At 53.0% G+C, this 24,398-nt stretch overlaps 2 protein-coding genes across 3 annotated transcripts in view; both read left to right on the forward strand.

Moving 5' to 3' along the window:
• Positions 1-227: 227 nt before the first annotated feature.
• Positions 228-15,879, forward strand: ttc28 (tetratricopeptide repeat domain 28; the record flags this gene model as incomplete). Its single annotated transcript, XM_047017199.1, is given in 17 exon segments — positions 228-357; positions 454-476; positions 478-673; positions 2,195-2,264; positions 2,266-2,355; positions 4,210-4,350; positions 7,454-7,592; positions 7,830-8,009; positions 8,379-8,735; positions 8,737-8,924; positions 9,302-9,549; positions 10,037-10,161; positions 10,256-10,487; positions 10,764-10,840; positions 12,879-13,008; positions 13,209-13,316; positions 13,453-15,879. Coding segments are annotated over 17 exon segments (4,068 nt in total), but the record flags the coding sequence as incomplete, so codon positions are not given.
• Positions 15,880-16,355: 476 nt separating this feature from the next.
• The window catches only part of LOC124465428 (phosphatidylinositol transfer protein beta isoform), a 15,512-nt gene continuing 7,469 nt past the window's right edge, over positions 16,356-24,398 (forward strand). For both annotated transcript variants that reach the window (XM_047017198.1, XM_047017197.1), the window contains exons 1-7: positions 16,356-16,432; positions 19,127-19,157; positions 21,504-21,649; positions 21,898-21,989; positions 22,433-22,440; positions 22,591-22,665; positions 22,806-22,889. In XM_047017198.1, coding sequence (XP_046873154.1) covers positions 16,413-16,432; positions 19,127-19,157; positions 21,504-21,649; positions 21,898-21,989; positions 22,433-22,440; positions 22,591-22,665; positions 22,806-22,889 — 456 coding nt within the window. In that variant the 5' untranslated portion in view covers positions 16,356-16,412. The remainder of the gene's footprint in view (positions 16,433-19,126; positions 19,158-21,503; positions 21,650-21,897; positions 21,990-22,432; positions 22,441-22,590; positions 22,666-22,805; positions 22,890-24,398) is intronic.

Genomic DNA, 24,398 nt, shown 5'->3' on the forward strand with positions numbered 1-24,398 from the left:
TGGCTGAAGGAGAGAGGCGAGCAGACATCAGACCTGCATCTCTCTCCCGCCCCACGCGCCACAAGGAGAGCCACTGCCCCCAAGTGGCCAGACGGCGCCACTGCACCTCTCCACCCCCCCCCCCCCCCCCCCAGGCCACGTCACACCCTCACAGGACCCAACAGCACCCCCTCTACGGGGCTGCGTGGGGCTGTCCGTCTGACCGAGGCGTGCTTGTGTGTCCTCAGCTGTACCGGGCGTCTGCTCTGTTCGAGACCATCCGACACGAGGCGCAGCACAGCACCGACTACAAGCTGTCCCTGTTTGACCTGCAGACGTCGTCCTACCAGGCGCTCCAGAGGGTCCTCGTCAGCCTCGGTAAGCCCCGCCCCCTCTCCCCCCCCCCCGTCACTTCCTGGATCCTTTAGATGAAGGGACGACCTCTGACCCCCCCCTCCCCCGGTGCGTCCGCAGGGCACCACGACGAGGCGCTGGCGGGTGGCGGAGCGCGGACGGACGCGGGCCTTCGCCGACCTGCTGGTGGAGCGTCAGACGGGCCAGCAGGACTCGGACCCGTACGCCCCCGTGACGGTGGAGCACATCCTGGACACGGTCACCAGCCACCGCGCCCTGGTGCTCTACTTCTCCATGGCCGCCGGGTACCTGTACAGCTGGCTGCTCGCCCCCGGGGCTGGTAGGTACCTGGGGGGAGGGGGGAGACTGTGGTGACCCTGTGACCCCTGATCTGTTGTTGTACGTCTCGACAGCGTGCGGTCGTGAGACGCAGCGAGAGGAAAGGAGCACAGTGAATATACCTGCTGGAAAGGCAGTGGGAGACACCAGCTTACTGTTCAGCTTGAATCCAGACCCAGAGTCTTTGTGTGTTAGACTGTGGCAGGGTGTATTGAAAAGAGGCTGTGGCTGGTGTTTGGAAGCAAGGGTGGGGGAGGGTGGGGGTGGTGGAGAGGGAGGGGGGGGGGGGTGGTGGAGGGGGTGTTTGGAAGCGGGGGTGGGCGGGGGAGGAGGAGGGGAGGGTGAGAAGCCAACTTTAACACGAGGTGGCAGTGCCACCTGCCACTCCTGGCTGCCAGTGTTACCCCCCCCCCCCCCCCCCTCCCCCCCCCACCCCACCCGCCTTAGGACTCCTGCCAACCAACCATACTAACTGACACTGACAGAAACAACACGTGTGCTAGAAATATCCACACACAAGCCAGCTGGGAAACAATTAACACAAACACACACACACACACATATACACACACAAACACACAAATACACACACACACACACACACACACGTATACACACACTCACACGTATACACACACATACACACACACACACATATACACACACACACACATATACACACACACATATATACTCACCTACACAGTCACACATACCCAGTAGCTGTGTGCATTAGCATGCAGTGTCTGGGTGCAGCTCTGTCTCACCAAAGACAAGAAGAAACGCTTGGAGCAAGACTATGACACTGACTGACTGACTGAGAGCTCGGCTGCCATGGCGATGGCCGGACCAGACCCAGACCCAGACGCAGACCTGGCCCAGACCCAGACCCAGACACAGACCAGACCCAAGCCCAGACCCAGGCCCAGGCCCAGACCAAGTCAAACACAGACCAGACCCAAGCCCAAGCCCAGCCCCACACCTGATGCAGACCACCAGGGTGTAAGGGGCCCCTGGCACACATCTCCCACTCCTGCAGCCTGTGCAGTCAGCAAAAGGACAGCTCCTATCATCCTAACAGCTCATGCAGATCTGAACACAGCACAGCCAGCGAGAGCGATCAGGCAGCATGGTGAAGCGCTGTCAGAACCACCACCCCCCCCCCCAACCACCACCCCCCCCCCCCCCCCCTGGCCGCCCATCCGCCATCCTCGTCTCCGCTCCCATGGCGACAGCAGATGGCTCATGCAGTCTTATCTTTCATGGAGCATTATTTGTTTCTTTCTTCTCAGCTCAGCAGACGCGCTTGTATGTGGAGTCGATATGGAAGCGCACCATATGCTCTCTTGTTACGAGCAAGTTAAGGAGTGTTTGTCTCAAAGTGAAGTGGGCTAAATCCTTTTTCATTATGTTTTCATGTGCTCCACCTGCCATATGAACCAGTCATGAAAGATTTTTCACCTCCTTCCTTCGCTCCCCCCTCTCTCTTCCCCTCCCCGTCTCCCCCCCCCCCCCCCCCCAGGTATCCTGAAGTTCCACGAGGTGTACCTGGGGGAGGGCGTGTCCGAGGGCGGGCCAGACTTCCAGGATGGCGGGCGGCGGGGGTGTGGTCAGCGGCTCGTCGCTGGAGCAGCACATCGCCAGCGCTCGGGAGGCTCTGGGAGTGGAGTCCTACTACAGCCGGTACACACACACACACAGACACACACACACACACACACAGACAGATGCTCCTTACACACACAGAGGAAGGAGTCAGATGATTGAGCGGTTAGGGAATCGGGCTAGTAATCAGAAGGTCGCTGGTTTGATTCCCGGCTGTGCCAAATGACATTGTGTCCTTGGGCAAGGCACTTCACCCTACTTGCCTCGGGGGGGGAATGTCCCTGTACTTACTGTAAGTCGCTCTGGATAAGAGCGTCTGCTAAATGAGTAAATGTAAATGTAAATGTAAGAGAGGGAGTGGAGGGAGGGAGGGAGTCTGCAGGAGGACTGATCAATAGATGGAGAGTCCAGGGCTGCAAGGAGAGACCCTTCCCAGACTGCAGAGGGGATCTGCTCAGCCAGGGGGGTGAGAAGAGACCACGAGAGAGAGAGAGTATCGACAGCACAAATCTCCTTTTGACATCTAATGATTTCTGCAGTGTGCTTCCTTCGGAGAGGGGAGAGTTTGGACGCCAGTGGCCAGCTGGGGCTGTTCTGTGCCAGCCTGATTCCCTCTGCCAACCTGGCCCTCCCTCCCTCTCCATTACTTAGTCATTTACTGCTCCAACGGGAGGCAGACCATACGCCACTGCACCTCGATGGGCACAATATGGCACCACTTACCGTCCCCTCACCCTCCAGAGCCGGGAGGGGAGGGATGGGGGGAGAGGGGAGGGGAGGGAGGGTGGGAGGGGGAGAGGATGAGAGAGAGAGAGAGAGAGAGAGAGAGAGAGAGAGAGAGAGAGAGAGAGAGAGAGAGAGAGAGAGAGAGAGAGAGAGAGAGAGAGAGGAGGTTGGGGGAGAAATAAGAAGGCCTACTGTATGAATGAGAGGAGGATGTTTTGCTGTAGAAGTGTAACGGGCATGTTACTGCACGACTGAAGACTTGTTTAAATCAGCGTCTAGTGCAATGCACCCTGGGTAAATGGTGGAAGAAGGGATATTGATGTTCTCCGTGACTCACAGACTAATGACATGAACCCTCACAATCGGAATCAAACCTACAAAAGTATTATACCGTATCATCCAGTATCCTTCAATAACATACTGTATCCTACAGGATCATACTGTATTTTTCAGAATTAGACAGTATCATACAGTAACCTACTGTAACAGTATAAAGACAGTATCTCCTTTGAATGGATCGATTGCTACTCCTGGTTTTGTAGCTGTTCGACCCTGGTGTCTTGGTTCCAGGCTCGGCTAGCGTGTCGGCTCAGAGGAGAGGGCTAGACGGGCCTCGTGAGAAGCGAGTGACGGAGCGGTTCATTAAGAACGAGAGCAATAGAGAGCCGGCGGGAGAGTTTAGAAGGGGTACTGGTTCCCATGATTTAGCTTAGAGAGAGGGGAGCAGGGATGGAGAGATAGAGGGGTGGGGGGGGGGGAGAAGGGATGGAGAGATAGAGGGGTGGGGGGGGGGGGAGAAGGGATGGAGAGATAGAGGGGTGGGGGAATGGAAAGATGGGGGGGTGGAGGGATGGAGAGATGGAGGGGTGGAGGGATGGAGGGGTGGAGGGAAGGGGGATGGAGGGATGGAGGGAGACGAAGGCTCCCTGCTGACTGACTGGATCAGCATCAGCAGCGTTTTGAAAGAGAGGATTTAACACTTCTTCCTGACAGGGCCGGACCAAGCCTGGGAAACTAGGCCGAGGGCGTGTGTGCGTGTATTATCCGTGTGCGTGTGTGCATATGCGTGTGCGATGGACGTGTGTGTATATTCTGTCTCTCTGGGCATGCGTGTGTCTGTGTGTGTGCTTGTCCACAGTGTGCATGTGCAGCATGTGGGCCAGGCGAGGTGTCTCCGTCTAACGCCCTCCTCTGCGGTCTCCTCAGAGGGGGCTCCAGCAGCGAGACGGAGAGCGAGGCCGGGGACCTGTTGGACCAACAGTTTGAGGAGCTCAACAACAAGCTCAACTCAGTCACCGACCCCACCGGCTTCCTGCGCATGGTGTCCAGGAACAACCTGTTCAACAGGTGAGCGGGGGTCGGCCCATCTGGCTGGCCTGGGAGGGCAACGGGGAGGTGTGTGTGTGTGTGTGTTTGGGGGGGGGGGGGTTACTTGGAGGAGACACACACCGCACACTCAGAGGGATTTCATCAGCAAACACAATCCACATCCACACACACACACACACACACTCACAGACATTGCTCCCAGAAGACAGCGTTAAGGACCTGTGTGCTAGAGGGATTCATTAGAACGGCAGCTTTTGTGTGAAAAGAGCCTTTTCTGCTTTGTTTAGCGAGCGTGGAGTCATGATTCCTCCCCCATTAAACTGGGCTGTGCAGAGCCCAACTGTAAAAGCCCTTATCAGCTCTTTGCTCTCATAGGACCGTTGTATGTGTGTGTGTGTATGTGTGTGTGTGTGGGGCGGAGGGTGTGTGTGTGTGGAGTGTGTGGTTTATCGTTGTGTACCTTTCAGAGAATGTTACCTCCTCACAGGTACTACATCATCATCATCATCCAGGACACATTATTGTGTTAGTGTGTTTGCAGAGACGGGCAGAATTTGATGTGCGTCTTCGTTGAAATCGTGTACAGTAGTTGCATGCTAGGTTGCTGTTCTCTGTCCTGTAGCGTGGTGGAGATTCTCTGAGGAGGAGAGGGTCATTCATGCTGTAATTTAGTCTCTCTGCTCATTAAGCCTCATTTAATAGGCTGCTGGTAACAATCCTCTCATTATTACGCTCCCCCCCCCCCAAAAAAAATAAATTCTCTGTGATTTGTAAACCTCTCACAGTCTGTCTCGCTAACGCTAGAGAGAAGGAAGAAGAGCTTATTGTCAGCCGAAAACTCCAACATCTTGGGGATTGAAATGGAGATCAAATATTCAACTTTCAAGGGCTCTCTTTTATCTCATCTTTACGAGGGCTCGAGTCTTCTCCTAATTACCAGTGATTTAGATAATAGATTGATCCTATTAGGGAGAAACCCATTATGTAGAAGAATATACCTTATCCTGTCTGTCTGCAGCCAGAAAGGGGAAAAGTCATAGCAAGGTACGAATGAAGTGACTCCAGCGTGTGATGATGTCATCTGGAGATCCTAGTCAAGGTGTCTCATCAAGTCTTCACAGGTTGTAAATTAATTCGAAGACGTGTCAACGACTTCATTTAAAAGTCATCTGTGACGATTACATCTTCTGCGTCTTAATGGAATGGATCTTCAGGACTCAAACCCGCCGCATGAGGTTAAAAGGGTGAAGAAAACACTTGAAATGACTGAGCACATAGATACTGAGCACATAGATACTGAGCACATAGATCCCCCTAGCTTGACTGTGGTGGAGGAATGGCGGCCATTTTGGCTGGGTCTCTCTCCAGGACTTTCGGTGGACACTGAAACGTTTGCCCTGCAGACATGGCAGTGGATCTAGCGCACGTCACTGCAGTCTTCTGATCTAGTGCTTTCTTCTCCCAAGCTTCTTCACAGATGGTGCAACCCTTTTTACACGCACTCTCCTTCGTCCTCTCTCTATCTCTCTTTCTCTCTGTCTCTCTCTCTCTCTTTCTCTCTGTCTCTCTCTCTCTTTCTCTCCCCCTCACCCCCTATCACCTGTTCAGAGGCTGGGAGGGTGGGAGGGTGGTAGTCTAGGAGGCTGGGAGGGTGGCAGTCTAGGAGGCTGGGAGGGTGGCAGTCTAGGAGGCTGGGAGGGTGGTAGTCCAGGAGGCTGGGAGGGTGGTAGTCTAGGAGGCTGGGAGGGTGGTAGTCTAGGAGGCTGGGAAGGTGGCAGTCTAGGAGGCTGGGAGGGTGGCAGTCTAGGAGGCTGGGAGGGTGGTAGTCTAGGAGGTTGGGAGGGTGGCAGTCTAGGAGGCTGGGAGGGTGGTAGTCTAGGAGGCTGGGAGGGTGGCAGTCTAGGAGGCTGGGAGGGTGGCAGTCTAGGAGGCTGGGAGGGTGGTAGTCTAGGAGGCTGGGAGGGTGGCAGTCTAGGAGGCTGGGAGGGTGGCAGTCTAGGAGGCTGGGAGGGTGGCAGTCTAGGAGGCTGGGAGGGTGGTAGTCTAGGAGGCTGGGAGGGTGGCAGTCTAGGAGGCTGGGAGGGTGGCAGTCTAGGAGGCTGGGAGGGTGGTAGTCTAGGAGGCTGGGAGGGTGGTAGTCTAGGAGGCTGGGAGGCTAAGAGGCTGAGAGGCTGGAAGGCTGAGTTGCTGGGATGCTGAGAGTCTGGAGGGCAGCCAGTGGCCTGGGGCTAGCAGGGGGGCAGGATGGAGGATGGGGGGGGGGGGGGGGGTGCAGGGTTGGGGCTGCTGCCAGGAAGGGACACTAGCTGCTGGGGCAGATGGTGAGCAGAGAGCCAGTGTGTCCGTGGAGCTTGAGTGTGTGTGTAAACAAAGCGGAAGGCTTATTGCCTCCGGGCGAGCATTACCAGCGCCCTGCACACCACACGCCGCTACGCTAGCAGGGAGCCATCAGTCATGTCAGACTGCAGACAGCAGTAGTGCTGTCCAGCACTGAGGAGGAGCTGCTGCCTCAACAGACAGACAGACAGGCAGACAGACAGACAGGCAGGCAGACAGGCAGATGGACAGACAGGCAGACAGGCAGATGGAAAGACAGGCAGACAGACAGACAGGCAGACAGGCAGGCAGATGGACAGACAGACAGACAGACAGGTAGACAGACAGACAGACAGATAAACAGGCAGGCAGGCAGGCAGACAGGCTGATAGGTAGGCAGACAGGCAGACAGGCTGACAGGCAGGCTGACAGGCAGGCTGATAGGCAGGCAGGCAGGCAGGGTGGATGACAGACAGGCAGACAGGCAGACAGGCAGGCAGACAGGCAGACAGGCAGACAGGCAGACAGACATTAACATGGGTTGGGTGTGGGGGTGGGGAGGGACTCTCTCCCCCTCTCTGTGGTTCTCTCTCTCTCTTTCCCTCCTCTTCTCTTCTCCTGCAGCGAGGCTGTCAGGTCGAAAGGTCTCACGCTATTCTCAGACATGCAGTTTCACAATGTCACATCGCCATCTAGTGGACATCAATCGTATTCCCCCTCTACCCCAGCAACACAAGCTAGAACCACTCGCTTTATCGTCAGACATTTTGAAGCACCCTGAAATGTGTGTGTGTGTGTGTTGCAGGAGTTGCCAGAGCATGACCAGCCTGTTCAGTAACACCATGTCTCCAGCTAAAGAGGGTTCCCTGCCCCGGCGTTCCAGCGGCCTGGGCAAGCCTCCCCTCAGAGCCCTCTACGACCTGCTCATCGCTCCCATGGAGGGGGTGAGCTCTCTCTCTGTCTCTCTCTATCTCTCTCTCTCTGTGGCCCTGCCGCCGTGGAGTGTGTGTGTGTGGAGTGTGTGTGTGTGCTAGATATTATCTTTAGTATATTGACGTGTCTGTGTGTGTATGTGAGATCTCCTTATTTACGATGCGTGTGATGTGTGCATGTGCTATCTCTGTGTGCGTGTGTGGTGTGTGTATGTGCTATCTCCTTATTAACGGTGTGTGTGTGTCCAGGGCCTGATGCACTCCAGTGGGCCGGTGGGCAGACACAGGCAGCTGGTTCTGGTCCTGGAAGGAGAGCTGTACCTCATCCCCTTTGCTCTGCTGAAGGGCAGCTCGTCTAACGAGTATCTGTACGAGCGCTTCAGCCTCATAGCTGTGCCCTCCATCCACGGCCTCGGAGCCAACGCCAAGGTGAGCTCCTCCTCCACCCTCCTCCAACCTGCTCCACCCTCCTCCACCCTCCTCCGCCCTCCTCTGCCCTCCTCCACCCTCCTCCACCCTGCTCCACCCTCTTCCGCCCTTCTCCGCCCTCCTCCACCCTGCTCCACCCTCCTCCACCCTCCTCCGCCCTCCTACACCCTGCTCCACCCTCCTCTACCCTGCTCCACCCTCCTCCACCCTGCTCCACCCTCCCCACGCTTGCTTCTCCGCCTCGGGTTCAGTGGTGTGTTGCTATGGAGCAGTTATGATGTTTGGGAAGGACTCCACGTTTACACATCTTCAATCCTCCTCCTCCTCCCCCTCCTCCTCCTCCCTCCTCCTCCTCCTCTCGCTCCCCAGACGCACCCACGCCGCGCCGGCCCCGTCTCCTGCGGCGGCGTCTCCATGGCAGCGGTGGTGGGCAACCCCCGGCTGCCGTCGTCGGTGATGGACCGCTGGCTGTGGGGCCCCATGCCCTCAGCCGAGGAGGAGGCCCTGATGGTGGCAGAGCTGCTGGGGTGCCAGCCCCTGGCCGGCCCAGCCGCCACCAAGGAGAGGGTGATGAGCTCCCTGACCCAGGCCGAGTGCGCCCACTTTGCCACTCACATCTCCTGGAAGCTGGCTTCCCTTGTGCTGACGCCCAACCCAGAGGGAGGGCCGGGCGGGTCAGCGGGGGCCGGAGTGGGCGCGGCGGGCCGTGGGGTGGGGGCCGGGCGGGGGGGGGAGCGGGGGGAGGGGCAGGAAGGGCTCTCTGGGGAGCAGTTACACCATCCCGGAGGGCCTGCACCTGCAGGACGACGGCAGCGACGTGGAGAGCATCTGTGACAGCCCTCCCCTGCAGGAGTTCCTGCTCAGCGCTGCCGACATCCTGGACCTGCGCCTGCCCGTCAAACTGGTGGTGCTGGGGTGAGTCTGTCTGTCTGTCTGTCTCTGTGTCTATCTGTCTGTCTCTGTGTCTATCTGTCTGTCTTTCTATCTGTCTGTCTGTCTGTCTTTCTATATGTCTGTCTTTCTATCTGTCTTTCTATCTGTCTGTCTGTCTGTCTGTCTCTGTGTCTATCTGTCTGTCTTTCTATCTGTCTGTCTTTCTATCTGTCTGTCTGTCTTTCTATATGTCTGTCTTTCTATCTGTCTTTCTATCTGTCTGTCTGTCTTTCTATCTGTCTATCTGTCTGTCTTTCTATTTGTCTGTGTGTCTATCCGTCTGTCTGTGTGTCTATCTGTCCATCCATCCATCTATGTTTATCCATTCAGCCTGTATTGAGACTGTGTGTGTGTGCCAGGTCCTACCAGGAGTCCAGCAGCAAGGTGACGGCAGACGGCGTGGTGGGGCTGACCCGGGCCTTCCTGGCAGCGGGGGCCCAGTGCGTCCTGGTGTCCCTGTGGCCCGTGCCCGTGGCTGCCTCCAAGGTGTTCGTCCACGCCTTCTACACTGCCCTGCTCAACGGCACCAAGGCTAGCGCCGCGCTGGCCGACGCCATGAAGACGGTCCAGAGCAGCAAGCAGTTCTCGCACCCCTCCAACTGGGCAGGTGAGACAGGAAGTGATAGAGACACAGGAAGTGATGACGATACAGGAAGTGATGAGGGAGGGGAGATAAGTCAGGGGTTGGAGGGAAACTAATCGGGTTTATTACTATAACCACACAATCCTTTCAAACGTAATTTAGGATTGGATAGTGAGAATATGATCTATAATCCAGGGGTGTTCAATCCTGGTCCTCGAGAGCCCCGTCCTGCATGTTTTAGATGTTTCCCTGCTCCAGCACACCTGATTCAAATGAATGGGTAATTATCAAGCTCTGTGGAAGCCGGGTAATGACCATTCATTTGAATCAGGTGTGCTGGAGCAGGGAAACATCTAAAACATGCAGGACAGGGGCTTTCGAGGACCAGGATCGAACACCCCTGCTATAATCTGTAAAAATAATCTACAATCATACATATGATAATAATCTGTGGTGCAGGAGTGGATTTGTGAGATCTGAATGTGAGTCCTTGTTCCTCTCCTTCTCACAGGGTACATGCTGATTGGTAACGACGTGAAGCTGAACAGTCCCTCGTCTCTGATTGGTCAAGCCCTGGCGGAGATCCTCCAGTATCCAGACAGAGCAAGAGATGCTCTCCGTGTCTTGCTGCATCTGGTGAGGGACATGTGTACACACACACACACAAACACACACACACTCCTCCTACACAGCTACTCACCTCCCCCCCCCCTGCCCTCCCCTGTCCCAGGTGGAGAAGTCCCTCCAGAGGATCCAGAACGGCCAGCGTAACTCCATGTACACGTCCCAGCAGAGCGTGGAAAACAAGGTGGGCGGAGTCCCAGGCTGGCAGGCCCTGCTGACCGCTGTGGGCTTCAGGCTGGACTCTGCAGGCCCCGGCATCCCTGCAGCCGTGTTCTTCCCCACGGCAGACCCAGGAGACAGGCTGCAGCACTGCAGCACCACCCTGCAGTCTCTGCTGGGTACGTACTGGGGGTCTGGTCTAGACTGAGGGTCTGGTCTAGACTGTACTGAGGGGTCTGGTCTAGACTGTACTGAGGGGTCTGGTCTAGTGTGTACTGGAGGGTCTGGTCTAGACTGTACTGGGGGTCTGGTCTAGACTGTACTGGGTAGATAGGTTAATAAACAAAGACTGGGATTAACAGATCTAGATTCAAATGTATAGCTTCTTGCTGTCACCGTGGCTACAGTGGATAGTGCTGGTGTTTCTATAACGTGTGTGTGTGTGTGTTCTACAGGTCTGCCCCCCCCAGCGCTCCAGGCTCTGTGTAAACTCATCACTGCTTCCGAGGCCGGGGAGCAACTCATTAACAGGGTAGGCCCCCCACACACACCACACACACACACACACTATCCACAGCATACAAACCATCCACACACACACTACAGCGGACACAACACACAGACCACCAGGTCTCAGGTTACACATGAAGGAGTCCAGCCTGCCGCTTTGAAAGGCCAGATCACGATCACGTGACCCCGTGGAGCCATCCGGACACGACCTGGTGATGCGGCGTATCTGGAGCGTGCGTGTGACGCACCCGGACCGCTAATCTCCCGCTGTAATCTGCATTGAAATGCAGCAACACAGCGTTCATCAAAGGTCTTTAAGCACAATCCCAGCTCTGTTTCCTTGCCCTCGTGACGGCCGAGGCTGTAACCCCCTCGTCCTCCACCCATGGTCCAGTACAGCACGTCCCCATGCAGATATGACCGAGATGTCCCTGGTCCTTTTGGGACCTTCTCGACCCTGTTCTATGTAGGACACTGATTTGTAACAGGAAACTTGTGTGAACACAATCTAATGGAAGTCCTATGGTGCAACAGCGCAGCATGTTTTAAAGTTAATGTTAGCGCGGCGTTTTAGTTCATTTAGCATGTGCGTTCATCTAAAGCGACATATACTAAATATGCGCGTATAGACATTACTATAGTAGATCAAGGATCAACAGTTCTAACAGTGGTGTCTAACAGTTCTAACAGTTTTCCCTCTGGGCAAAGTGATCTGTGAATCTGTATATGCAAACATTACAGATTTGGTAGCAGACCAGATGTGTTTGTGACAGCATAGTGCTGTATGTATGGCAATTCAGTAAGTCATGTGATAATTGCCTGTGACACACAGTTTTTTCAATGCACACATTTGAACTCTTGTTTGCTTTGATTCCAAACGCTGCTTTCTGAATGTCCTGTGTGCATGCAACTAAACCCCTCTTCTCTCTCTCCTGTCTCTCGCTCCTGTCTCTCGCTCCTGTCTCTCCGCTCTCTCTCCCCTCCCCCCTCCCCTGTCCTGTCCTCCCCCTTCCCCTCCCCTGTCCCTCCCCCCCCTGCGGTTTAAAGGCTGTTAAAAACATGGTGGGGATGGTAAGTGTACCTATAACTGTGACCTCTGCATCCCATTCCACCCTCCCTCCCTCCCTCCTTCTCTCTCTCTCTCTCTCTCTCTCTTTCTCACTCTCCATTCTTCCACTGATGGAGAACATGTCACAGCCTTCTCGACGGTCCCCTCCTTCATCATGTCACTTTCTCGCATGCCCTCACACATTCCACGATCCAGTAACTTACATCTCTTGTGTGCTTAACCTTAGGGGAAAGTGTTCAGAATACTTTGGGGCCAACATTCCAGGGCTGGGTTCTGTAGTTACACTTCTGAGGGGATTGCAAGTGTTTTCAGGATTTATAAACCCAGGTTCACGTGAGGTTACCGGTGTTCCAGGGTGGTTTGAGGATTAAAAAAATCAGCGTTAATACAAACCTAGCAGGTGGGTGTTGCTGGGAAGGGAAGGCAGGAGACAAAGATACGTTTGCCACTTTCCAAACAGTGAGGTCAGCTTCACAAAGGTGCCTCTGTTCTGCAGCTGATAATCCCTGCTCACAGATCTGCAACCCCCTCCTCCCCTCCCTCGGTCCAGACCCTCAGAGCAGGAGGAGGGGTATGAGGAGGGGGGGAGTGTGTGTGTGGGGGGGGGTGTTAATCTGAACCACACTGAGCCTGCTCCACACTGAGGTTTCTGTGGTACGGAGAGGCTCCTGGGAACTCAGTTTGACTTCACCCTGGGGTCAAGGGTGAGAGAGAGCGAGAGAGAGAGCGAGAGAGAGAGAGCGAGAGCGACAGAGACAGAGACAGCGAAGTCTCTCCTGCCTTAACAAACTTGGGTTCAGTCAGGCCTCTGTGACGCTGGAATCATCAAATACAAATGTGTTCATTATCATCCAGAAACGTTGGAAGTTATTTGGAAAGAATCATCTACTCATGACCTCTCTCTTCTTCCCTCCTCTCGTCTACCTGCCCCCACCCTCCTGCCCCCTATCACCCCTCCTTCTTGTCCCCCCCTGCCTGCCTGTCACCCCAGCTCCACCAGGTGCTGGTTCAGCTCCAGACTGGGGAGAAGGAGCAGGACTTCTCCCTGCTGCCCATCCAGGTGTCCATCAGTGTGCAGCTGTGGCGGCTCCCAGGCTGCCACGAGTTCCTGGCTGCTCTCGGTGAGAGAGCGACGCACACACACACACATACGAACACACACATACGCACACACACACACGTTAACTGCCTCACTCGTTCACCTGTACCTCACTACGTTTTTGTTTACACGTTTCAAACAGCATTAGGCTGGATCAGAGGATCAGATGTTGGATGTTTAAGTCATGCACATGAGTAACGCATGCCCTTAATGTGTGTGTAGGGTTCGACCTGTGTGAGGTGGGTCAGGAGGAGGTGGCCCTGAAGACAGGCAAGCAAGCCAACCGTCGAACCATGCACTTTGCCCTTCAGTCCTTGCTGGCACTCTTTGGTACGTATTGTCGAGAGGGTCACAAAAGAACATGGGTCTCTGGGGTTTGTTTTCACTGGGCCCCATGTCTGTCACTAATCCCTCTTAACCTCCTCTTCCTCTCCCTCCTCCCCGTCCTTCCGCCGTCACCCCGCAGACTCCACAGAGTTACCCAAGCGTCTCAGCCTGGATAGTTCTTCCTCCTTGGAGTCCCTGGCCTCCGCCCAGTCTGTCTCCAACCCCCTGCCCATGGGCTACCCCAGTCTGCCCTTCTCTCCTCCCTGCCTGGACAACCTGGCTTCGGACGCCATCTCCGTCTACAGCCTGAGCTCCGTGGCCTCCACCATGAGCTTTGCGTCCCGGTCCGATTGCGACTTCCTGGGCCACAGACCCCGGGGCGGCGCCTCCGCCCACTACTCCGTCCACAAGCACCCCCACGTGTCCCGCAGCCGCTCCTCGCCCAACGGGGCGGCGGGGGCGGCGGCCGGAGGCGGCGGGGGAGGAGGCGGGGGAGGGAGGGGGGAGGAGGAGGAGTACCAGGGCTTCTCCATCATCAGCAGCGAGCCGCTGGGGAGCCACTGCGACTCCCTGCCGCTGCCGCCGGGCCACGGGCAGCGGCACCTCCGCGGGGGGCGGGGGGTCGGCGGGGGGACCTGCTCGGCCGCCGGCCGGTGCTACGCCGTGTCGGTGTCGTCGCGGGGCAGCGTCAGCACCCCCACCTCTCCCGTCAAGAGCAGCCTGGTGCCCAGTGCCAACTCCCCCTTCCAGAAGGTGGGCAAGGTGAGTAGCTCCGACACCGGCGAGTCCGACCAGTCCAGCACTGAGACCGACAGCACCGTCAAGTCCCAGGAAGAGAAGACCACGGTTCCCCTGGACCCCCAGGAGCTGGCCCAGAAGATCCTGGAGGAGACCCAGAGCCACCTGAGGGCAGTGGGCAGTCTCCAGAGGGCCGGGGCTGGGGCCGAGGGCGCGGCCGCGGGGTCCCCCTCCGGGAGGAGTACCGCCTTCCGCTCCTCGGAGACCAGCGCTTTCAGCCGGCCAGGCAGCAGCGCCAGTGGCCGTGCCCAGTCCTCCCCCCGCCCTAAGCCCCCCTCCCGCTCCTCCTCCCTGCAGAAGATCAGCTCAGGCTACAACAGCCCGGCTGTCTCCGAGTCTTCCCAGAGGGAGGGGAGCCACCCGTCTCCCACCCTGGACAGCCACGCCCAGTTCAAGCTGAAGTACCCCAGTTCCCCGTACAGCGGCCACATCTCCCGCTCACCCAGCAACGTGTCCCCCAGCTCTGGGCACCAGTCCCCGGGGGGCAGTGCCCCGTCCCCGGCCCTCTCTTACTCGTCCACCGGCTCTGCCTGCTCCAGCTCTGCCGACACGCCTGACCTGGACCGCCTGAGGAGGGGCATGATCGACGAGAAAGTCCAGGCCATCCACAACCTGAAGACCTTCTGGGCCAACGCGGCCGGGGGGCACCAGCCTCCTCACCTGGGGCCGGTGAGGGCCGTGAGGGGTCCTCACGCGGGGGTCTCCTCCAAGAGGGACGTGCTGAGCCTGCTCAACCTGTCCCCTCGACACTGTTCCCCCGCCGACGCTCAAGACAGCCTGGAGCTGAGAGAGATGGGGCTGCCTGGAGGGAAGAGCTCCTCCAATGGGCACCACTGCTCCAACCCCAGGAAGGTGGCCTCCTCGCCCCCCATCTCCACTAGCAGCACCCCCGGTGCACGCTCCATCAGACTCCCTGCTGGTAACGGATACAAGTTCCTGTCCCCTGGCAGGTTCTTCCCTTCGTCGAAATGCTGAGACACTTTAAGACGGTCCACTATACTTTTACCTACCACTTGTTATCCTGTTTATTGGGGGAGTGGGGCACTTTTGGAGGGTCACTATTGGCCCACCCGACTTGATTGACAATGAAAAGGGTTGGAAAAGCCAATGGCGGTGATCCATGGGAGGATGATGAATGCATAGAACGTGTTGTTGTCGTTGTACCCATAACACTGTAAATGGCAATGAGAAAGACTCTAAGACCTGATACTGTGTTTGTGTGTATGTTTGTGTCAGGTAGATGTAAATGCCAAATGGGTATTTCCTCCAAAATATTTGCTATTTGTGCGTGGGCCTAGATGCAACAGCTCGAACTTGTGTCCTTCATTCTACTTTTGTTTTCAATCTAAATATAATTGTTATTATTATTATTGTTTGTTATTGTTATTATTATTATTCATGTTTAATTATTATTATTATTATTATTGTTTTGTAAATTAAATCCAGTGTTTCACAATCAGTATTAAGCGTTTTTATATTAATAAAAAAATGAACAAACATGTACCATGTCAAGATGGAAAGAGTGAAAAAAAAAGATTTAATATTTTTTATTGAAATCACAAGGGGCATTTTGCCTGATTTCTATGTGAATTGAGTGTCAGCTCCCAAGCATGGATTTTCTTGCTATTCAATGTTAAGTACCATGTATGACTTTTTAGCTCATGATTTTTGACAATTAAACATGAAATTTCATGACAACCATTCTCTTATCATTTATCAGTAAAACTGTTTCAATAAAAAAAAACATGTTTGCTTTTCTGTTTGATTATTTTGGGTGTTTCTGTCTTGTGTTTAAATTATGAAAGCAGCTTCAGCTACAAGTTCACTGAAGATATAATCTAACCCTTGCCAACCGACACGCTTACCAATAGATTAAAAAAAAGACTGTTCTAACAAAGAAAATCCGATGCATCAAAGCGTAAACTCTTATTTGTGTGGGAAATAAACCGTACTCAGCTTTACCTAAATCTGCTCAAGGAAATGCAAAAATCAAATAGCTTTGCTTAAGATATGATAATAAAAAGAGAAAAAATGTGATACATTGGACAGATTTGTACAAGAAAGGCTACAGTCCTGAGATAATACACACTTGATAAGTGTTCACAGCAGTCTTGAGAAATTAATTGTTAGGAGTGTCTGAATGAACAGTAGGCTACCGTTAAATCACCGCTCCATCTATCAGCCCTCTTCAAGACATGAATTTCCACCAATCACAGCCTAAAAGGGGCGGAATAAGGGGGTTGTTTATAAAGCGCATGACGTCAGAGCTGGTACGCAACCGCAGCAGGCGAAAAAGCGACGATGGTCCTCATCAGGGAATAGTAAGTCCAATGTTGTAATGTTTAACTTATTTTACTTTACTGTTTGGTGGCTTATTTTTTTTACTTCCAAGTTATTCATAGTTTACATCTGCATTTCGACGGGGTTGTAGTTGGCTTAACACTTTAATTTCATAGGTTGATAGTATGTGGACCGATCACACGAGGGAAGGGTGGGATTGATCCGACTTCTTTCAGGTCTGGCCTAGTACCGGTTTTGACAGCAAGCTAGCTGTGTCAGCCATCTAACCGTACCTTGCTCTTTGTAGTGTAGTGCCCACTTACCTAACCCGTGTTGACATTTACCATAAAGTGTATTTTATACTTCGCCAAAACACCGGTAACGGCTTCGAAGTCATTGGCTAACGTTAGACAAAGTGATGACGCTGGAAAGTTAGCTGAGAGCTTAGGCTAACTGCATTTCCTCGCAATGTGCCACTACTTGCAGGCTAATGTTTTTGAGCTAGTTCATGAGCTTGTTACTGGTAGATATACCGGTATTTTGCGAGCCAGATAGTCTAGTAAGGTAGTGTAAAGTAATGATGTTACCTAAATAGAGTCTGGAGTACTCTAACAAGCTGTGTCCGTGAGGCGCTTGATTTAGGCAGTGACTTGCTAATCTCTGCTCTGCAGTGAGCAACCAGAGGCTAGTTTAGTTAGCTAGTAGCGATCTAGTTTCTGCTCGTTTGCACTGTTGACAAAACGCGCTCCAACATGTACTGTACAGCAATTACGTTTTTAATACTGAAGTGCGTTTGTTTAGTTTAGGGCGGCTTCTTTCGTCTTCCAGCGGTATTCTGTTGGCAATCGTGTTAACTTACCTAGCGGCATTCGAGCCGGGTGCCAAATTCGATACTATTGTTGTTGAGTAAACAATCGTCCAGATTTGCGTGTTTGTATGTCTTTCACTTAAGACACCAGACCAGTCTTAATACAAGTTCAGGTTTGCCTCTGCCGTTTCGGGTGTATTTGATAAAAGGGTAGTTTATTTGTGATATCAGTGTGATTAAAGGTATTGGCTTTATGTTGTTCTTCAGGTTTCTCGTTATTTCCTTGACTTGAAGACGTGTAAGGCTATAGAAAGCAAAGCAAAGGCCTATTGAAGTAAATGTATATCTAATCAACATGATTCAGATGTATCCTACATTCTGATAGACCCTACACTTGTGTGAGGGCTTGTGGGCCATGTTTGTACTGGCAGACTATGCTAAATCAGTTGAAAGGTTTTGAAACCTGACCTTTTGAGGAAAAATACCTCCCAATGTGAACTTTGTCAACAACCAGATTACTAGTGATTGGAGGGTCTATGTAGTGCAACACGTGCTCCTGCTCTGGGATTGAACATTTCTGCAAGGCCTCCAAGGAGCCAACGGTCTTTAAAGGCTTTGATCAAGGATTTCACATGCAGTCTCACCTCTGCTGTGAGGGGTCAGGGTGTGTGTGTGTGTGAGGGAGAGAATATTCAACCTTGGACTAACACGCAGTACAGAGCCATACAGTCCGAAAACAAATATGGCTGCTTTCAGTAACATCAGGTTTGCCCCCACAAATTCACAGTGGGAGGAGACTAAAAGAACTGGGAGAAGTGGGAGAGAAGAGCCAATGAAAATTAGCAGGTGGAAAAATAAATGCACATAAAAATGACAAATAAATCCCTCTGCTGGCGATATTTACATTTAGTCATTTAGCAGACGCTCTTATCCAGAGCGACTTACAGTAAGTACAGGGACATTCCCCCCGAGGCAAGAAGGGTGAGTGCCTTGCCCAAGGACACAACGTCATATTGCATGGCCAGGAATCGAACCAACAACCTTCTGATTAATGGCCCGACTCCCTAACCGCTCAGCCATCTGACCCCCGTTCCTGTTCCGTCCACATCCCTCCGTCTGGAGTTAGTGGTGGGAGAGCCTGGGTGTGACCAGCCTGGGTGTGACCAGCTGTGATGTCATGGTCTTCTGGGCCCACCACACCCTGTGCCTGGGAAGTCCCAATGGGGGACACAGACAGGTTAAGCAACCTAAAGGCTTGTTTAGTGACAAAAGGTTATTTCTATGCTCCACAGCTTTTTTTTTGAGGAAAGGAGAGAGTCAAACTAGGAGGTTTTTCCTCTTGACTTGTCACGCACTGCTTTCTTTGCTCCCTGTCTCCTATCCTGTATCCTTGACCACTTCCTATAGCAACACCGCTTTTGTGTTCGTACCCTTGTTCTCTCTGTCTCTGTCTCTCTTTCTGTCTCTCTCTCTGTCTCTCTCTGTCTCTGTCTCTCTCTGTCTGTCTGTCCTGCTTTGCTCAGGCTCCTGTCCTCTGAGTTAGGCCTTCACCGCTTTTCAGCTTCCCGTTCGTCATTCTGCCAGAGCTGTAGTTGCTAGGCAGGAAACGTGACCCTGGGCCCACTTCCTGTTCCACAGTGGTGACAGCTTTTCGTGTAGCCAATAGGAGTGAGGCTGGTGCTCCTGAGCACTCACGACCCTTCACGTATCCCAAAGCCCGATGGCACACCTGTGAGCCATTAAGTCACGTTGTGATTTATCGCGCAGGAAGAGGAACACGACTCGACCCAGACGTTTGCATCGAACGGACATCTTGTCCGAAAACGCACAGGACCAGCCCTCGTGCCGTGTGTAAAGTACTATTACTGCGCCTCCTGTTCTTCCGAGAGCAGTGTGTTCATGCCTCTGCTCTCTGTCTCTTTTCCAGCCGTGTCGTCCTGCCCTGCACTGTGGAGGAGGTGAGTGACTCGTCTGGGTTCCTGTGTGTGTTGGTGTTAAGCTAGTAGGCTCACAACCACAAGCTACGTCCAGAGTCGATGGGTCATCGTGACAGACGTCCCCTTGCCTGACTCATGCAGTGTGCCTGGGGTGTAGGCTAGTCAGTGGAGGAGAGGGAGGGGGGGCTCGTAACTCACCCTTTTCGTCACTGTCCCGAAGGGCAACATTTACAGTCCCAACATGTACACAGTTTGTGTTTTTGCATTCTGACATGGGTCTAGGTTATTTGCAACACAATTTAACCCCTGTGTTATCTTTCTGTCTGTCTCACAACCCCCACAGCGCAAGGGTTAAAAGAAAAAGCTTTTTTATTCGTTTTTGTATTGGGTAAAGTTGTCGCAGCACAGCGATGGGTCATTGTGAACCTTCAGGTCAATGTGACCCAAAGGCAGCACAAGGGTTAAGTAATCCATACAGTCGTGGGGCTCAAATCAGTGTCAGAATTTTAATGTGAATACACAATAGAATACACAATGTTCTAGCTTGTTTCGTGGTGGGGCTAACACAATTCTTGGTGTGGCTGTAGTAAAAAAAAGTTTCTAAAGGTCGAAAAAAGCTTTTCAAAAAAAGTTTTTTAAAGGTTTGAAAAATATTTTCTACAAAAGGTTTCGAAAGGTCCAACGAACGCCACGTTAAAACTCTGCGATCGGAACCCTACTCGTCATTTCGACTCGTCGTCGCTAGCTGTGCTAGCTGTGCTAGGAATGGACCGGGAAGTCTCAGGAGCGAAGGGGAGGCTAAGGCTGCCATGGGGAGGCTGGGGCTGCCATGGGGAGGCTGGGGCTGCCATGGGGAGGCTGAGGCTGCCATGGGGAGGCTGAGGCTGCCATGGGGAGGCTGAGGCTGCCATGGGGAGGCTGGGGCTGCCATGCGGAGGCTGGGGCTGCCATGGGGAGGCTGGGGAGGCTGGGGCTGCCATGGGGAGGCTGGGGCTGCCATGGGGAGGCTGGGGCTGCCATGGGGAGGCTGGGGCTGCCATGGGGAGGCTGGGGCTGCCATGGGGAGGCTGGGGCTATGGCTTGAGGTATCAGGTGAAGGGACAGGCCGTCCCCCGTCCACATTTAGCCCGGCGGTCATCTGCCTGCTGTCGTCGTGGGATCAGACTGCTGCTTCCTAGCTTCTACAGCCCACCTGACCCAAGACCACCTGACCCAAGACCACCTGACCCAAGACCACCTGACCCAAGACCTGGAAGTAACCAACCAGAGACCAAGAGCACTTTCAGCAGATGCTTCTGTCACACTTTAAATACATGTTATGGAAAGGCAGGGTTTGAACCGCTGATTTTCTGATCTGCAATCAGAAGCTCAAACTGCTGTGCTGTGCCTAGAAGACAGTCCAGTCTCCCTGTAGTTCCCTTCCCTCAGCAGCAGCCTGTCTCATTAATTAAACGAGCTTTGGAGAAGCAGGCCACTGAGGGGGCGGAGCAACGGGTGCTTGAAACGAGTTTGTCCAATTCAGGACAATTAGCACGCCTCAGTTAGCTGATGGAAGGGGGCTCATGGTGTCCCGTCATCACAGTCCTGTGTCTGTTCCGTTTGTTATTCTGCATTCTTCCACTCAAGTCACTTTGAGACGTGAATATGAAGCCAGTGTTGTCCGACAACTCTTCTCATGAACGTCCAATAAGATCTATCGCTGTATCTAAACGCGCGGCCCGTGGATCAGTTTGTCGGAGGTGCATTATAGCACAGCAGGGCATCTCGGCTTATATTCTTGAACAGTCGTGAGACTGGCTGTTCTTTGTACAACACTCCAATTACACAAGCATTCAGTGTTGCGGTGATGCAAAGACCCCGTCTAACAACACACCTCCCCCCTTCCACAGTAATCCTATTAGAGCCACTTAGCGCTGACTGGGCCTGTGTTATTCAGACCCATAAACCTAGGGCTTCTCTAATTAGGTTGTGCACCTTCACCATTCTCTCGCTTTTCTCAGACGTTTCACTCTTCAAGTCACGTTGATCTACGCAGCCCCTTTTTACGAGCACCAGATCTGCACCTAAACCAACCTGACCCCTCAAGGGAGACGAGGAAACTCTCCCAGGAAAAACTCATAGAGGGGGGGGGGGGGGAGTTATGAAACCTTTTGGAGGAGTAGTTCAGATAGGGATCCCTTCCTTCAGAGACGGCCGGTGACACAGAGAGATGCAGACCAGAGGATGAACACAGCCAATCAGCAAGGGTGGAGAGAGATGGGGGGGGGGGGGGGGGGGGGAGGAGAGAGGGAGGGGTAGAGAGGGCTGGTGACACAGCTAGAAGGTTCCAGTGATGGACCTTTTGGTTCCTGGTTCTCTGTGTTTCAGTACCAAGTGGGACAGCTGTTCTCCGTGGCCGAAGCCAGCAAGAACGAGACAGGCGGGGGGGAAGGCATCGAGGTGCTGAAGAACGAGCCCTACGAGAAGGAGGGAGAGAAAGGCCAGTACACACACAAGATCTACCACCTCAAGAGGTACTGCACATTACTGGCCGCGACTTCCACAATCCACCAGCAGGTGGCACTGTTGTCCTTCCTGTGTTTTGTGCTGTAGTCTCAGTGGAAGCCCCCTAAGGCATTGAACTACAATTTCCCATCCTATTACCTGCATGACTGTGGTTGTCATGGTTAGTGTGTGACTGAGTGAGTTCTCCTCTTCCTATCAATCCCCCCTCTCCACCTCTCCCCCTCCTCCTCCTCTCCCCCTCCTCTCCTCTCCTCAGTAAAGTTCCTGCATTTGTGAGGATGATAGCTCCTGAGGGCTCCTTGGTCTTCCATGAAAAAGCCTGGAATGCATACCCTTACTGCCGAACCAGTGAGTCCTCGCCCTGACCCCTGACCTCTCTCCCTGCCTGCCGCTCAGTCTGCCTGCCTGTCTGCCTGCCTGTCTGTCTGCCTGTCTGTCTGCCTGTCTGTCTCTCTCAAGCTATGTCTCATCTCTGTTTATTTATGTCTGTATCTCTGCATCTAAAGCTCTTGCCTCTCTCTCTCTCTGTCTCTCTTTCTCTGTCTCTCTCTCTGTCTTTCTCTTGCTAGCTATATCTCATCTTTCTCTCTCTCTTTGTCTAGATCTCTCCATCTGGAGCTGTCTCTTTCTCCTCTCTTGCTCTCGTTTGTCTTCCTCACTTGCTCAGTGTTTTTCTAATTTTATGCATAACTTGTATCAGTCGTATAAAGTATTTCTACAGTAAATATGACTCCTGAGTTAAGATGTTTGTCCTCTGTCTCTCTCTCTCCCCCTGCTGTGCCTCGCTGCAGTCGTCACAGTGAGTAACCAACCAGTCCCCTGTTAAGTCTGGGTCTAGTCTGGGGTAAGGGTTGGATGACTTAGAAGGACTTTTGCCAGGTCTGTCCAGTAGCGATCAGGTGATCAAATATGGACGTTGTTGACTTCCTGTCTTGTTTGCGTCCGTCAGAATGAGTACATGAAAGATGACTTCTTCATCAAGATTGAGACGTGGCACAAACCAGACCTGGGCACGCTGGAGAACGTGAGTTCCTCTCTCCTCCTCTCTCCTCCTTCCCTCCTCTCTCCTTTTGCCCTCCTAACAGGATGAACTCTGTCTAAAATCGAATCGTCGAAGCCATTGTTTTTTTTTAAACCCTGCTCATGCCTGTTTCTGATTGGCAGGTGCATAAGCTGGACCCGGCCACTTGGAAGAGTGTAGAGGTGGTGCCCATCAACATAGCAGACGGAGAACAAGTCGCCCCAGAAGTGAGCACCCCCCCCCTCTCTCTCTCTGCTACCCCTGTTAGCTTACAACCATCCTGGGTCGATCACGCCAGCATCTGGCGCCACCATGTGGAGAATCCTGGTCATTACACATTGTGTGTGTGTGTATATATATTTATATATATATATATTTAGACTTGGCTTTAATGGTTCCACATGGACACAGCCCTGCTGAGCCTGGCACAGTCATTCAGTGTTAATTGCCATGTAATTGTTAGTTGAAATAGTCAATCTGTATATATTTAAACCCGTCTTGAACCTACACTGCCTGTGCTGCCTGATTGCCAGCTAGAAAACACTAGCTGACACTTTCTCATGCAGAAGTGGGAAGTGGTTCCAGATTATTGCTATCGTTTGGCATCACATTGCCTCATATCTGTTTGGTGCCCTGTGAGTTTCAGTGTGAGTGTGTGTTTGTCTGTACAGGGAAGCTGTGGGGCTCTTTCTGCTCGTGTGTTTGTGTATGTGGGATTATTTGACTGTGTGTGGTTATTTGCCTCTGTGTGTGAGAGTTTGCCTGTGTGTGGCTGTTTGACTGTGTGTGTGGTTATTTGCCTGTGTGTATATGTGTGCGTGTGTGCGTGTGTGCGTGCGCGTGTATAAATGTGTGTGTGTGTGTGTGTGTGTGTGGTTATTTGCCTGTGTGTATATGTGTGCGTGTGTGCGTGTGTGCGTGCGCGTGTATAAATGTGTGTGTGTGTGTGTGTGTGTGGTTATTTGCCTGTGTGTATATGTGTATGTGTGTGTGCGCGGTGGGTGGCTAACGAGGCGGACGTGTGCTCCTTGCTGGAGGAGCGTGCTGTGTCAGAGGGCCCTATCAGTGCGAGGCCTGGGGCATGGCTGCAGGGCCTGGCCCACGCTAGGACCACAGATGAGTTTGTTAGTGTAATTAAGGCTCACAGCGCTCTGTATGCTGGGCCCAGACACACACACACACTCATATATATATATATATATATATATATATATATATATAAAGATATCTACACACACTCATATATCCACACATACTCAGTGTCTCTCTTACTGAGTTGTAGCTTCTCTTCCTCAGACATGGTGCATCGATTCACAGACCTTGTTAGGGCAGCACTGTATTGTTCTAGTGATGGAGCGCTCTGCATTAAACTGGCCAAATTATTAAGTGTGTGTGCACACCCCCTCTCGTTCTCTGGCCTTGAAAAGCATATTTTTTGCTTCAGGCACATCATGATTTATTTAAAATTGCTGGGCCCTTGAGCTGTTGATAATTTGAAAGACTTTGCGTTTATTTGTTTTTTATTATTTTTATATATCTTTTTTAACGCCACTTTCATTAAGTCAACTTTGCACTTCTCTCTGTGCTCCAAATCATGAATGATGCAGTCAGAAGTGCTGTGTGTGTGCGCGCGCACGTGCCTGCATGTTTGTTTCAGATGGTTGTGTACTTGGTGTGTGTGTGTTTTTTAGATAGATATGTACTTGGTGTGAGAGACTGGAGTATAAATCTTGTTC

Source organism: Hypomesus transpacificus, unplaced genomic scaffold (assembly GCF_021917145.1).
Source record: "Hypomesus transpacificus isolate Combined female unplaced genomic scaffold, fHypTra1 scaffold_495, whole genome shotgun sequence".
NCBI lineage: Eukaryota > Metazoa > Chordata > Actinopteri > Osmeriformes > Osmeridae > Hypomesus > Hypomesus transpacificus.